Source organism: Buteo buteo, chromosome Z (genome assembly GCF_964188355.1).
Source record: "Buteo buteo chromosome Z, bButBut1.hap1.1, whole genome shotgun sequence".
Classification (NCBI taxonomy): Eukaryota; Metazoa; Chordata; class Aves; order Accipitriformes; family Accipitridae; genus Buteo; species Buteo buteo.
This window is the reverse complement of record NC_134204.1, coordinates 69,933,447-69,950,211: the sequence shown is the minus strand read 5'-3', so window position 1 is coordinate 69,950,211 and position 16,765 is coordinate 69,933,447. Positions and strand designations below refer to the sequence as shown.

The 16,765-nt window shown below is 41.1% G+C and overlaps 1 protein-coding gene across 4 annotated transcripts in view; it reads right to left on the bottom strand.

Moving 5' to 3' along the window:
* Nucleotides 1-16,765, bottom strand: part of SEMA6A (semaphorin 6A) — a 115,386-nt gene that overhangs the window by 63,010 nt on the left and 35,611 nt on the right. For all 4 annotated transcript variants that reach the window (XM_075021333.1, XM_075021335.1, XM_075021336.1 and 1 more), the window contains exon 2: nucleotides 1,001-1,138. In XM_075021333.1, coding sequence (XP_074877434.1) covers nucleotides 1,001-1,100 — 100 coding nt within the window. In that variant the 5' untranslated portion in view covers nucleotides 1,101-1,138. The remainder of the gene's footprint in view (nucleotides 1-1,000; nucleotides 1,139-16,765) is intronic.

The window sequence follows — 16,765 nt, the reverse complement described above, 5'->3', positions numbered from 1 at the left end:
TGAGCCCCTGGGGTCTGCCTTTCAGCTTGCTGTTACCCAAGACAGACAAGTTTACGGGTGCCAAGGCCACCCCAAAGCACAGTAAGCAAGGACAATCGAGAGATTCACTTTAAAATCAAATTCCTGACCCAAAGTAGGCTTAAACATAAGCCTACTCATTGCTGACTTGCTACTCCTTAGCATACTTTTACAGACCCAGGCGCCAAAGACTTCCTTTTAAACATCTGAACCTTTGGGAATTCAGAAGACTTTTCTTTGCAGTAATCATAATTGAGCTGAGGTAAATGTGAAAGAATCAGTTATGCTAAGCCTGACTTGCATGGCGAAATGCACAGAAAGCTTTCCACCTGTTTTGCCAGCAAATCTCAATACTAATTCGCAGCTGTCTGTGTTACCCTAGATTTTGGAGAGTTTGCCAATTACTGCTGGTAAGAAAGAAGACAGATTCTGTTACAAAAGATTCTTTGTCTTGATTTGGTTTTCAGCTACATTTCCAGCTCAGCAAAAAATGCCTAATGCTAAAGCTGAATCCATCAGAATTTAAAGAAGTTCAGTTATTTGTGTTAGATCAACAAAGTATGTTTTCAGAGCTCAGTTTAGTGTGCTATGCTTGAAACTCTGAAGTGCTTCACTGGTTATCCAGTACTATATTTTCACAAGTCAGGTGAGGGACACTTTGATTATGGGGCAGAGCAGGGAGAAGGCTTCCTTCCTTTGCTGCTGGATAGAGGAAGATAATTGGTTTGATCATGCTACTAAAGTGTCTCTGTTTCAGGAGAAAGGCTGTGGTTTTGGAAGATCAAGGAGTTTACCACCCAGTAGTCACAAGTCAATGTGAAAAAGTCATGTTCCCATATTAGTATCTGAGAACATAAATTGCCTGATGTGGGAGACATCAAGAAAAACAACTTTATTCATTGCAACTGTAACAAAATACTATTGATTTGAAGTTCCCTGATCAGTATTAAGCAAATAAAGTCCTCTGGCCTCTTATACTTACAGTTGCCATGCGAAATACTGATCGGCTCAGAATCTTCTGGGAAACCAGCCCCAGCAGAGTGTAGCAGTATGAAATATAGCAGCAAGGCTTCTGACCTCATAGTAGTTCAGCTGTGAGGCTTCACTTCTTCACTTCACCCTGTGGAAGACAAACAAGGGCTTAAGCACCTTCTGTCTATGCAGTTTTAACGACTGCATACAGAAAGCTAAAAAGAGTCAATGGGAAGCAGAGGGAGCTTTCCTTCTCCTCAAGCCTCTCACCATACCTGAGGAGGTATGTCACGTTTCTCAGAAGAGACTGCCCTACCAGATCAGTTTCCCTTTAGCCCATGCCCCAGCAGTGCCACGTCTTGCTTGAGTGTAGACTGAAGTATCTGTGAGTTATGAAGAATTTTCTGCCTCAGCTGCTTTTATGCAATAAAGAAACTTTGTCTCCCGCACTGATCGACAGCTAAGAAGAGTTTTCCGGGAAATATTTTGTTTTCCCCTTCTTTCGTTTACATAATTAGATGATGACACAATGACACACACCATAAATAAAAAACCACACCACATTATTCTGGTTAAAAAGAGATTAAGGGTTATACTACGGTACTGATTCATACCCTGCAGAGTTGTGAATCAAGTGAAGAAACACTGAGAGAGCTTGATGGAGCATGCAGTGCATGTCATTGGGCTTTACCATAAAAATATGTATCCATAGATTTAGGTGCCATAAAACCAATACTACAACTTGTGATAAAATAAAGAAGAAAAGAACTGTCTAAAACCAGTGGTTTTTTCCCCTGTGTTCCACTGATGCATTCACTCATTCACATTTCATGTACAAAAATATCCCTAAATCTTGAAGATAAAAGGAACCACAGGGGCCATTGGATACAGTGAAAAAAACCAGCACATAATACAGTAAATAGCTCATAATTCCCAGGCAAATTTTACAGAGATGTTGATCTGTAGGGGAAATCAGTGTAAAAGTGGGGTTTTCTTTTCATCCCTTCCAGAGTTTCAAACCTTTGATGCCGCCTGCCAAAGACTCCTTTTGAACAAAGCTATTTTACAGTAGTCTGTCAGTCATTCAAGATTTACGGGCAGAAAGTCAAACTTCATAACCTACATAGTCTTTGAAACTTAATTTGGCAAACAAAGTGCTAACTTGCTCTTCTGCAACACCATTTAATATTAGATACCTATGTCTCCTTTCTTGATGCCAAAAAAACCATTAACAAGTCTTGAGTGTTGCATTTTCAGTTGTAATTTCACAGACACAGCTGATTCTTCATCTTTTACACAGTTTGAAAATGTCACAATAATTAACTTGCCTTATCAGATACTTGCTTTCAACTAAAATTTCAGCTTCTATAACTGGATTGGAATAGAGACTCTGTTGCAGGGCGATACAGTCCATAAGGACTAATGATTTATTACACTCTGTGTTTGCCTATTATTATTCAAACACACAAATTGGAAACTTGGCTGATTCTTTATTTCTATTAACAAAATAAGTGAGAGACTGAGTTACACTGAGACTAGAAAAAATAAAATTTAATGTAAGGCAATGACTGACACCTTAACTGAACAAAGTGTCAGATGGATGGCAAAGGATAAAAATAACAAGAATAAATGCAACACAACGCAGACACTGTCTGTTTATTATACCTTGTATGAGAATGCATGCTAGAAGATAGTACATACAAGCCCCAAGAGAAGCATTTCCATCTAGTGCTGGTTAGGCCAATAGCTGAGTATGATTACTGACACAGCTATGTCTGCCTGCAGACGCTTTCTTTACCTGTTTCCTCCATTTGTCTCTTTAATCACCTCTTACATTTTCTCTTGACTGTTAGCTCTCTGGGGCAGAAACTGTTTGTTTCTATTTGTTTCCATGCCCAGTGAAACATCATTTGGGGCTGTTAGGAATGCCCAAAGTAGACATAAGCAGCAGAAGTAAATATAATACTCAGAAACACAGTTTCCCCCCAAAGGTTTGAATTAAAATTAAGAAATACACATTAAAGGGGTTAATTCCTTTCTCTCTACACTATTTTTTTTAAATGTAGTTTTGCAGCTTTAAAAATTTTGCCCCTGTAAGTACACTGCAAAGTGACAAAACAAAGTGCCTTAATACACAGATAGATCAAAATTCTTTACTTCTTGCAATTGTTACAGCCCAATGCAGCAGTCTTTCCAGAAACGCACATGAAGAGCAACAGTTTAACTGGAAGAACTTATCAAGCAATCCAATTCTTCCACTTAAACTGTATTCATCCACGGTATCAGTCTGCAGGCTGACAATTCAAACCACTTGGCTCACAGTGAGACTCTGGAGCATAAGAATAGCTACTTTCTGCTACTCCCTATCAGCACATCATCCACTATCTAACAATGTGTGTACGCTATGAGGAAAGCATTACAGTACTGCAGACATATTGCTGCCATTCCACTCTAGAGCTTGAAAAACTTTTCCCATGGGTGATTCTGCACCACCGTTCCCCACTTCTCATTCAGACATGTGTACTGCTTCACGTAAATATATAAGGGAGACAGCTTCCAGGAAAATGAACAATGCCCAGCACGCTTACTTTGTCATTTTAGGTACATGTTATCAGGCCAGATCTTTTTTCTTTTACCTGAAAAGAATTAATGACAAATGAACTGACATATTGCCTTGTAACAAAGACTAAAAACTTAGTAGGTTTTTAAGTGTATAAAATTCTCTGTTATTCTTAAGGGTACCTTCTGGGGAAGAAACGAGGGAGAAGAGAGAAAAAAAAAGCATAATTCTCTGCTGGTCTAGTGCTAACAGAGTTGTTCAAATTCATACAAAGTAAATGCAAAGTGTCTACTTTGATCCGTCAACAATTCAGTTGATACATCTGTAGGAATGCCTGTGCCAATAAAGTAACATTAAGTAGGACTCAAGTTGCATCCAAAGGTAGCTTTTTACTAGGAGGTAATTATTCAAACATAACGTTACTTTTGCTGTTCTTACAATGGTGGAAAGAGCTGTACTGTTTCAGTGGAATTTCAGAAAAGTGCTGATTTGAGAAGGTCACACCTATTTTTAGTACAAATTTCCTTTTCAGCAAATACTCAGCTTTGGTTGGGCTCCTGGGAGTGATACAAATGTTCTCACTTGCAACTGTGCTGAAACTACTTTCTCATCAAAAGTGCTTGTGAACGCAGTGTCTGATGAAGCATGAGCGAAGACAGTGATGCTGAGTGAGTACAGGCACTGTCTCCAAATGGAAGTTTTGCAAACATCAGTGGAGAGATCTTCAGTCACTGTAGACCACTGCAGTTCAGTCTGGCCTCCATTAAGCCATACCGGTTGAGAGAGAACTGGCTTTGAGAACTCCAGGTCTCCCTGTTCAAAACATGATTACTGCTCCTGTTGAAGGAAGCTAGTGGTGAACAAGAGGAGTGTGTTTTGGTGGTGGTTTTATATTAGCAGACATGCTAATAAAATACATCCCTGGAAATGTTTTAAGAGCATGTTTTATAATCTATGTCTAATGCAATGACTTGTAGACACTGAGTTGGTGGAGTAGATCAGATTTCTTCCACACTTCAGAAAACCCCCAAGTAATCTGCTTCTTGCATGCCTAAGACCAATGCAAATACAACTTTATGCAAGATACTTGGTGCTCTGATTCTTCTTCCTGAAGCTGATGGTTTCAAATACCTGTGTAAGATGACTTGTTCTGCTTATTTCTGTGTTTCCTCCTTTTTGTCATACTATGATTAAGTATAAATAAACCATATGATCTCTTAATCTACAGAAATTGAAGTTTTGCCTTCCTACATGGAGTAAGTTTTTCTGTTTGTACACTGAAGCCCAAACGTGAACCACTTCTAAGTAGGACATTTAGATACTAGTGCAATATAGTTGCTATTACTATTATATTTACTCACTCAAAGCCTATGTGTGCATATAAATACACATATTCATATACATACACTCCCCATGTAGATGCTTGAAATAAGGGCATTTAATTTTTAAAAATCGTACTGCTGGCATGAAGGGGTTTCTGAAGCTAAGAAAGTAATGATCATTCCAAATCAAGGAGAAAAGTCTGATTTTTCTGTGCCAAGTGCCCTCCACTATGGCTATCGACAGCTATCTGAGCCAACAAGAAGCCACCATGATGAGCTCTGCTTTTTGCTGTCTGATATTTTTAGTGTTTAGTGAACAACACTCTGGGCGGAAATGCATATAGAATAGCTGCTTGGCTAAGGAAATGATTACATGGCTGCTGCCATAATACCCTAGTAACCAGGTTATTGTATCTACAGCTTGTGAGTTCCAGAAAGGTTATACAAATCACATGAAAAATCCTAAATGGAACAGCTAACTTCCTGGTAAACTCTATAAAAGCTTAAGGCCAGATTTGATCTTGAGAACAAATTCAACAGCAACAGCAATGACTGCGTAGACACATTCTATAAATAACTGTTGAAAGGGACGTCTTCCATGTTAGAAAACCTCCCATGTCGTTGCTTTGGTCTCACTGTACTTTCAGCTAACCCCAGCATAACTCCAAGTAAAATCAAAGTATGTAACCATGTAAGAATTTTCCCATGGCACAGTAAGCCTGCTCAGTAATGGACAGATCTTGTTATATTCATTTATTACAAACCTTCTTTATACCATGATGGGTTGTGTTCATACATGACAGCTGCACTTAGATCCACAAATTATTAAGCTTAATGTGAGAATTACCAGACAAAATTCAATGGTCTGTGTTATGCATGAAGCAAGACCAGAAAACCTAATGGCCATAAAAAACCATGACTGTCTTAAACAAATTCTTTTTTTTCTACAAACATGTAGAAATAACTTATTCTTCAAAAAGACAGCAAGTCTAGCAAGAAGGAACAGCATTTAACCAAACAGTGAGAAAACTAAAAACTGAAGCTGGATGAATTTGAATTCCTACAAAAGGAAAAATGCATGACCAGAAAAGTAGCAGCTTCTGTGAAGTGACCCTGGAAATACTCAGCAAATAGCCCTTCTCATCACATTCAGCATTTCTTACCCTGGGAAAAACAAAAGGACCATAAAAAAGCAAGGAAGAAAAAGATTGAATTGTGTAATAGATGTAACAAAAAGATTTGAGATTCTCCTGCAGTAAGAGGTTTAAAGGCATGCAAGTGCACCAGAAACCCATGTCCTACTTCAGCGTCTCATTGAAAGAGACTTGCAGAGCAAGATCTGTTTGCCTGTACATAAGAAGATACATATGGATCTACACAGCACATGCTTTGCCCTGCTGAAGGCAGAGCACAGAAACCAGTCGGCTGACCTGACTGCTGTTCCCTGCTATGGTGCAGATTTGCCATGAGATGCTGGCAAGCTAAGTCTTTGGAAATCTCTGAGTGGAAGACACTGCTACTGCTATTTACCCCTTTAAATTCACAGTTCCTAGAAAGTGAAAGACAGGAGTTCTGTGCAAGTCAGAGAAAGGAATTAAGAACAATGCAAGAACAACAACAAAAACAGAGGAATACAACCTGCAGGCTGCAGCTTCCAGAAAACGAGAAAAGTTAGGCCGGCACAGCAGAGCTGTTCAGGAGAGCATCCTTTGTCTGCGCGTGTTTGGGTGGTGGGCTAGCTGCTGCTCAGCCACCTCACACGGCTGCACCTGGCAGCAGAAAGGATCACGCACAATGCCCAGGCTGTGTGGTGCCAAGGGGATCAGACAGATGTGAGCGAACAGAAGCTCAGCGGGTGCTTGGGGAGTGCAAGAGAGAGGAGACACAAGTGGCTATCAGCAAGACACAGCATGGTGTGCCAGACATTACAACTGAATTGGCACGTGGCAGGACAGTGCCCAGAATGGCCAGCTTTTTTCTTGTGTTGTCCCTTCCCTGACAGTTGCTGCTCAGTCACCTGAATGGTGGTGCAGGTGGTCACAGACACTTAATGCCAGCTCTGTGCCCATCATGTCTACCAGCCTCCATCATCTTTTTGTGACCGATGGTGCGGCCATCATTCATCCTTCCTCTCCTGTCCTGCTCCTGTTGTCTCTACAGCTGGCCATTCATTTCATGTGGCCAAAAAAGCACTCTAGCACTCCAGGTAGCTGGCCCTTATGCCAGAGAGGCTGGTGTGTGAATGCATTGGGGTAATCACCTGTACTCCTTCAAACCATGCAGTAACGAGGGGTTGCTCCTGAATGCTGGCGAGGGTAGGGAGCCAGTGCCCAAGGGAAGCCCCCACCTGTCCAGCATCCCTGTTGACCCTAAATTATGTGTGTGAAGCACACCCTCTCTCATCTTTTGTGCACTATCAAAGAATTCTCCCCGACCGTAAGAGGAATGCATGGGTGCCCTCTGCTATACACGCTTTACTACCATTTTAATTGGATTCAGTACTGCTTACTCATTGCCCAGCTGCCGCGGGCTGCACGCCAGATGTGACGATTAGGCCCAAGGGAAAGACACCAATGAGAGCGATTTTGCCTCATATAGTAAGCAACAGCATCCACCTCCATTAAAAAGCATAATATGAACTTCATTACTAGTCTGATGAAACACAGACGCATGGACCGTGCGGCTCTTCCCATGAAAACTTGCAAAAACGTGCGTCTAAAACAAAATTTCAGCCAAAATACAAAGTACTTTTCACGCATGTTTCAGGGGTACTTGCTTATTTTGCTCAGGTTTGTGCAAGCGTGAGTCCTTACCAGCTTTCCTCTCCCCTCATTTGCAACTTTACAAGGCCATACATCACGCACAATAATGTCAGCTGTGATACGTAACATCACTCCCTCCTGCTTCAGTAAGCGATAAGTTGAAAAGATTTGGACAACCCCCAGGCAGCAGTGATGAGCCTCGGTCTGCCGAACCATAGTAGCAGGTGTCAAGTCAGTAGGCAAAACTCAGCATGCTTAATACTGGCAACCTGTCTTGTCAAGATCAACATTACTGCTCGATCCAGTGCAGTGCAAAAAGAAAATGTAAAGAACAAATGGAGGCCTAAATAGGAGAAACCTTCTGCTGACCTGAGTGAGACATCCCCGATGACTGCAGCATTAATAGGATGCTGCTGTTCAGAGAGGGAACAGTCAGATGGAAGATTAACATCTCCCAGATGGAATTAGAAGCATCTCAGGCCTATCGATTTTGGCTGTAACCTTTACTGTAAACAGTCCACGGGGGCCTCATCAGCCACCTGTTCAGTGATATCTGCATTGAAATATAGAGCCAACGCAAATGAGAAAATGGCCACAGTTCCTTGCTAAAGCATCTGGTCTGTTCCATCCCTCTGTCTATGCATCACCAGCAGCAGCAAAGGTACAGGTTTTAGAGGAAGGGGTAATGCAGTGGCACTAGCTCTCTGACACAGCACCAGAAACAATGAACGCTCCATTTGTCATGATGTTGATGGTGGCGGTAGTCGTATTATATCATGCAATATTTCACTTTCTAATAATTGCTCAGTTTTATACTGAAATCAGGCTTGCCAAAACTGGGAGGAAAGCCATCTGTGCCTGGAGGATGACTGCCAGAAACATTTGCAATTTTATTTTGGGGTTATAAACCTGCAGAATGGAACAAAGGCAATGCCTAAATAACCCCTTTCACTCACCACCCCCAACCACACAGAGCAACAGACCTAACTCTGGAACAGCTTGGTTGGTCATTACAAAGATGTCTTTATTGTTTTTAAAAGCCTCACTCATTTAAGAGATAAAAATAGCTCTATTGATTATTTGTGGGACTTCAGCAAACCTCTGTCAAGATTTTGAATTGATTTAAGAGCTAAATGTAGCAATCAGTGCCTTTTGACAGGAGAGAACACCATCTCTAATATATACTTTGCTGTTTCTTCTCAGCATGCTTAATAGAAAACAGATACACTACCAGCAACACCATTACTCTCCCCAACCCTCTCTTTGACTGGGAAATATCAGTGCCAGTCAACTGACCTTCCATTCTCTCATCCGATGGATGGAATAAAAATTATGTGGCTGCAGGTAACCCAAAGCTGTAATGGGAAAGAAATGTGGCCTCCCTTTGTTTTCCCCTCCTTTTAGATAACAAAGGTGAAACATGAAGCCTGATACATTTTCACAACAGTATTGACAATTGTCACTGATTAAAAGTTTGACACAGCCCTGCACACATTGTCTCAGCTGCCACATGCCTGCTGTAAACATAACACTAGTATCAGGCAGTAATCCTAAAACAATCCCTACAGCTCAGCCAACTCTTCAGGTCAGATTCCTTCAGATACTTAGCATTTGCTTCCTTTCACTGCTGGTACATACTTAAATGGATTGCAGCCCTCCTCCACTCTCTAACCAGGAAGAAAAACTTAATTTCCAGTCCTCTTACGTCTGCATAACAGATTGGATCGATATACAAGGGCATAGGTTAACTTTGAAGAAAAAGTTAGGATCCCATAGATCATATCACTGTGTTCAAAGCTCAACGTAATCACAAACAATTCTCCTTTGCTTTTTGTTAATGCAAGAAATGTTCATGCATTTAATGCATGAACCATGGCTTTATTCTTCAGGAAACTTGTTTCATTTATTTGAAACGGAATTGTCCATTTTTTAAGGTGATAAAACAGTAGACAAATGCAAATCCTCACATTTAAGTCAGCTGTTAAGTAATCAGAGCATACTGCTTAGCTTTTGTGCAATTTGGCCAGTTCTGGCCCTAAATCCATTTATGCAAAAATTGACTCATTAACCCAGCTTCATTCACCTTGAGTGAAACAGCAAGTTTTGTCAGAGTATTTTTTCAAAAGGCACCAATCAACTTTGGCATGAAGTGGCCTGATACAACATCAAACTATGTCCCTACCCTCAAAATGTGAATGAAATCTACGGTAACACTGCAAATGCTAAGAACAGACATTACCATTTACATATTAATTACTCCAGCTGTGGACACCATACTACCCACCCAACAGCCACCTCTGGAGAGCCCACCACTTGTTCCACACTGCAATAGTCTAGTTGTGGCAGCAGGAAAATGCAGGCCAAACCTCAGCATTGTATTCTGGGGAAGGCTGCTCAGCGTAAGGACATGCAGACACATTGTGGTCAGGCAAGCTGACTGCTACAGGTGGAAAAAAGCGTAAGGCTTTTCCCTCTGGAAATCAGGCAAACTCAACAGGATAGGTTATGTTTGTCTATGACAGATAAAAAATGCAGGTAAGAAAAGAGTTCTCAATATGTATTTATAATTTTAGCCCCTCATTTGTTTATGAAATCAGCTTTATCATGTTTCTCTGCACCTTGCAGAAAAGCATGAAATAGATTACTGCAAAAATGTCCACAAAACAAATGTAATCCCTGAGGGAAATTTAAAAAATGCCTGTGGATAAGCACAAGCAGGTAGGGAAAAAAACCCAAAGGACTCTCAGTGCTAAGAAAACAATCAAATTAACTGGTAACATTGTCTCTCAGCACTACCTCTGACATCTCCCTCTCTCAGACATCCATCCATTCACATATACCTATATATTCATAGATATTCACCCAAACCTAAAAGGCTCAGCTATCACAGGAAAGGTTTTTTATTAAAACTCTAGACAAATTTCATAGATTTCTGTCTTTCATGATTACTCTTTGTTGCCCAATGTTTTTTGCTGATATTTTTGGAAACCTTAAAGGGGTAGAATAAATCTGACTCTGAGACAGAAAATCTATGTAGTTTGCTTTTCCTCTGAGATGAGCATGATGCTTGCAATAATACAGTTCCTGCAGTTTGCTAGTAATTGCTAGCTGCAAGTGGCAGACTCTGAGCTTTGCTCCGCCTAGACTCATGCCCAAGATATTCCCAAATTTTACATCATATATAATCCAAACAGATTTATGGACAAGTTAATATAAGAAAGTACTCTACCCTCAAGAATGCCTTTTGAGTAAAGGGATCACCTCAATATCCCAACATGGCACTTTTTTCACTCTTCTCTTCATTCCACTGCTTCAGGGTTATGAAGAAAACAGAAGGCAAAGCAAGAAGCCAACAGATAGATAAGAAAAATCCTATTTCCAGGATACTGCTGAGACAAATGATATTGTCTGTTAACCTGGACATAAGGTTAATTACTGTAATTCGATTTATTTTAAGGGAAAATACTATATGCAGATGTCATCAATTAACCTCTGAATATAAAAATCACAATTCCTGTAATTAATAGAATGGTGCAAGAGCACTTTAATTACTGGGAGTCTGCTACTGTGAGGGAACATGAACTACCTGATGTGATTTCAAGGGCGAACTTAAAATTGAGGTGGTGTGGGTCAGAAAAAGTAAAAGAAAGAAGATTACAGTTAGACAGAGATGAGCCCCTGCACCACATAAATACACTACTCTCTTCTGACACACATTCACCCACTTACTGAAGAATACAGGCATCCTTACACATTTGTTCACACCTGCTTCTTAGCACAGCATGAGGGAATTAGAGCAGCATAGAAAAGGAAGTCAAAGCAGCATTGACAAATGCCTGTAGTACAAGTTACAAAAGCAATAGCTCTGTTATTATGTGCTTTACTTCTTTGGAAAAGCTGTGGAGAAAAAGGTTCAGTGTAGCAAGAGAGAACAAGCCCACTGAGTATGACTGCCTGAATGGGGCATGATAGATGAGCTTCCTTGCGGATAGGAAAAGCCTCTAATCCGTTCTCCGGCTCATTGGTAGAGCAAGGCAAAGTCGTTCTCTTCTTTTGCAAGAAATATCCTCTGTCTTTTCGATACCACATGCAGGGTTTTTGCAAAGGACAATCCAGACTGTCACCCAGATGAGACAGCAGCCTGTTTCCAGGTCCTGCACTAGGGCAGGCTCAGCTATGCAGCCCAAAACCCTGCAGCAAGACAAAGATGTTTCTATATTGCTCACACGTCCTACAGCTATTTTAGGAATGATTGGCTACATTCAGGTTCCAACTGCAAATAATGAGATACACGGGAAGAGAAGTCATTGTCATGGCACCAGCACACAGCTAATGACTGGTGCTGAAAACATCATTACTAATATTCCAGCTAATTTTGTGGAGTTGAAAAAAACCATGCTGTGTGCAACAGCCAGACCGCAGGCATCATCCCAGTGATGAAATAACATCCACCAGCACCAGGACGGGAAGACTCTCGCTCTGGGGTTCACTGAAGAAAGTTTGGCTCTAACTGAAATACTAAAGCTTTCTCAGACAACCAAAGACCTATTCCCAAACCTCCTCCTATTCTCCCCCATCCCTGCAACTCCACTCCTTAAAGGTGTGGGATGCAGGAAAAACAATGGTTCATTAGCTGAGTGCATCTATGTGAATTCAGCAAGATTGCTTGATGAGTAGACACACACAGTTATGCGTTTTTAACAAGTATGCCAGGTGTTTTCAAACCCAAATGAATCCTTCCTAGCTTGCCTGACAGAACAGAAATTCCTGTGCAGGAACAGGGAAGAAGACAGCGTAGCTGGCAAACTGCTACTCTTATTTCTTACTCTGCAGTTCTGCTGCTTATGTGATTTATATCAAATGCTGCAGGGAGAGTTTCCTCTAACTTTGGGTTGGCCTCAATAATGTGGACGTTCAGCTGATCAGCTGCCAGGAGCTTATCTACAGCCAAGACCCAAATTCCTGCCAGCAGATAGAAGAGGAAAAAAGCACAAAAGACATTAGACCAGAAAATCAAATTACTTTTTAATGAGACTGAAGGCTGTATGCACGAACCATGCTGAACTCACTAGAAAAGCTTGAAGAGATCCAGGCTGGCATCAAGGTGTGACGTTCTCAACTGGAATCCAATCCGGCAACCCCACGTCAAGTCTTGCCTACATGTATGAATGATGTCTCACAGATAATGCTTCTTTGCACCAGCGAGCAGTGACTCCCCAGCTTGCAGCACAGTCACACAGTTAGCAGTAAAAACTAAAGGGCATTGCCTTGTTTTTATTTATGCCAGTGGAAATGCTGACACTGACACCTGCTAGATTGTGGAGTATTGATTCCCACTGGACTTCAGAAAGACCTGTAGCTGCTTACAGCTCATACCATCTGCATCAGCTCAAGGGTGATGTTGCTTTACCTATTTATAAGCCTTCCAATTATAGAGAACTGTATATATTTAATACTTTTATCCTCGTAAAAGTACATAACCTTACATGAAGACTCAGTTAAATTCTGCTAATTTTATATGGCTTATGGGCAAAGTCTCCCATCTAATGTGAGGAAATGGAAATACTGCATCCAAATTTCCTGTGAAATTTGAGGTTATACTTTATCTTTTAAAAGAAGAAATTTTTGGTTTGGTTTGAATTCTTGCTTTCTTAGAGTATGCAAATTAGATGCTCTTGGTCATATTCCATGCTGTATTTCCTCTTGTTAAAATTTGCCTGTGAGCAATTCAAAACAGAATCTCATGGGTATTATCCTTCTGTGGTAAACATCACTACATCAGCTTTAAGTAAGAGACTATTCTTGCACATGCGTGCCCCTATATTCAACCTGTGCTTGTGAAAAAGTCAATTTTGCAGTGACTATGACTATATACATTGATAATTTCTGGTATCCTGAACAACAGGACTGTCCTGGCTTCAGCTGGGATAGAGTTAAATGTCTTCCTAGTAGCTGGTATAGTGCTACGTTTTGGGTTCAGTATGAGATGAGCGTTGATAACACACTGATGTTTTCAGTTGTTGCTAAGTAGTGTTTAGACTAAGTCAAGGATTTTTCAGCTTCTCATGCCCAGCCAGTGAGAAAGCTGGAGGGGCACAAGAAGTTGGGAGGGGACACAGCCAGGGCAGCTGACCCAAACTGGCCAAAGGGGTATTCCATACCATGTGATGTCATGCCTAGTATATAAACTGGGGGGAACTGGCCTGGGGGGATTGCTGCTTGGGAGCTAACTGGGCATCAGTCCACAAGTGGTGAGCAATTGCATTATGCACCACTTGTTTTGTATATTCCAATCCTTTTATTAGTATTGTCATTTAATTATTGTTATTATTATCATTATTAGTTTCTTCCTTTCTGTTCTGTTAAACTGTTCTTACCTCAACACACAAGTTTTACTTTTTTTCTGATTCTCTTCCCCATCCCACTGGGTTGGGGGGAAGTGAGTGAGTGGCTGTGTGGTGCTTATTTGCTGGTTGGGGATAAACCACGACAAGGACCAATACCACCTACAAAACAGTCTGTGATGGCTCAGTGAAAAAGCTGTTTGGAAGAGGTCTTCTTTCAATGACTTGCAGCAACAAAGAGATCAGAAGGACATCCCTTCAGGCACTTCCCCTCTTCTGATGGAAAAATGCAACTTTGAAAGAAAGCACCTAACCTACCAAATCTTTTCTGGAAGCTCTGAGGGACCCTGTTACCTGTCATCCATTTTACCTCAGGGTTGTCAGCAATAGGTTTTTCTAGACACCAGCCACAGAGGTACCTCAGGGGGACAAACAGCCCAGAACAACTTCACGCTCTCACAAAAATTCCAGAAAAGAGAAAGACCTTTATTTAGCTCACTTACCAGTAAGCTATGCTTACTGCATGTGGAGTCAGAAACATGTCCAGCCACAGAACAAACAGCACTCTCAGAACATGCTGAAGAACAACTTTATTAAAAAAAAAATAGTATTGGAATATTGAGTGTGTTCTCACATATTTAAAAAAACAGGGGAAAAAACGTGGAAGTTCACTGATAATTTACAATTACCTCATTGAACACTGGTGCCTATCACAACTCCCCTCCTTAATTTAGAGCTAGAAACCAATTTTTTTCCCCTCAGCAAATTACCATACTTTTCTTCCCTGGTGTCCTAAAAGTATTACTTACTGCCCCAGACAGGAAGAAACAATCTGCACACAGTCTGCATGGAGGGGCATGCAGCCAGGAAGGGCAACACAAACCTGTGACTAGCAAGACGAAGTTGCAAATGCTCTACAATAAAGTGCTGTTATAAAGAATGGAATTGGTTTGTGAGACTGAAAACTCCGATGCCTCCCTGGTACAGGCTGTGAGAAATGCTTGCACGCTTCCTTTCTGAATCCTAAGGAGCTCCCCACAATCCCTTCCCTTCCCTGCACTTATATACAGGGTCTCTCTCTCGTAAAAGGACTTGGCTTTCCTCACGCAAGAACAGATTTGGCTTTCCTTACACCAGAACAGATCACACACACCCTTACGTTCCCCAAAAGCTGAGAACGTTATTTTTGCTTCAAGCTTGTGGGGACAGATGGTATCTTCCCTCTTTTTTGGACAGCTTTAAGAAGATAGCTAGTGCTTCACATAAATAAAAAACCAGCTCTTGATGATCAAAGGATGACTAAACTTGGAATATACCTCTTAATGTACATTTTAATAAAGCTGACTTGTGACATTATTTCTCTTAGCTGGATGCTGGTAAGCTCTGAAGGCAGGTGTTACATGGAGAAACTGGGATAGAGAGATGCGGTACCTTTCTTCCAGGGGTTGGACAATGAAGAAGATGGAGAGAAAGCTGCTTCCTCCTGGAGCTCACCAGGCATGTTCCTTCTTTGTCTGTCATGGAGACAGATCAACTGCTGTGCTCTTTCTCAGTCAACGGAGCTAGGCACCCTCCTTTCCCTTGACCCGCCAAAGGTAATCATTTCCCCCTGCCAGTAATGAAGCGTGTCGCCCTGCTGTGTGTTCCCCACAGGCTGGACACAGTCATCCAGAAGAATATTGCCTGACTGGAAACGCAAATGAGGACAGAAATCTTTTCAGCACAACTTCCACTTCAGTCTCTTCTCTTGCTATGCATGCTTAGAAATACACAAGGTCAAACATATGAGAAGAAAAATGCTAAGCCACACATCCGCCATAGGGTCCTCCTGCCTAGATCTCTCTCAAGTAGGGTTAACGGTACTGCATGAACCAACACACACAAACTCCATAAAAAACTTTCATTTCCAATATGCCACTTTCAAGGTATTTCTAATGTAAACGCGCACAAAGGTATGCTCTCTTTTATGACAGGCCTGAAACAAAGCAGCTCTAATTAGCAAAACCAGATATGACTTTAGTGGTAGCACAGTTTTGAACGCAAGGATAAGAAACCTCTCCTTTGAGCCTATTCAGCAGCAAGCAGTCTTCCACCTTTCCTCCTTCCTATATCCTTTTCTCTTTGACTCTGCAGATCTATACAATAGATGAATTGATGATTTCCTACAATAGCAATTTGATTACTGATTGCTGCTTTGTCACAAACCAACCGCACATCATCTACAGTCAACCAATGTCCTGCATCAGCTGAACAAAGTAGTGCATTACACAGCCCTGTCCACGCTATCCCTTCCATTGCTGGCTGGACCCAACTACAAACTAGAAGACTGTAACCTACTTTCTGTCTGTCACTGGTGCAATAATAAAGTTTGGGCTACAACCCACATGGCAAACTACCGCTTGGGATTAAAGTAATGCTACCAACAGAAAGGGAAAAGTATCTTCACTGGCAGAAGATATTACTGCACTGGAGCTCCTTTTGGTTATTTTTTCCTAAAGTTGTATTTTACCCCAAGAATGCTAGGCCTTGTCCTGAAAAGTTTACAATCACATACATATGTGGATAAAGGAGGTTTTTTTAAATATTACAGGTACAAGAAAAGCTGTTCCTACCTGCAGTTCTCTTGATTCAAATACACAAGTCTTCTCTGGCCCTGTTCTTTCTCTAAGCAAACATTTCAGTTACTAAACTGTAAAAATACTGACAGCATTTCAACAGTGTAACAGCGTCCATAATAACTGACTTCCAACATCCCAAACTGCTCAGATCAATGTTTTGGGCTTGAAC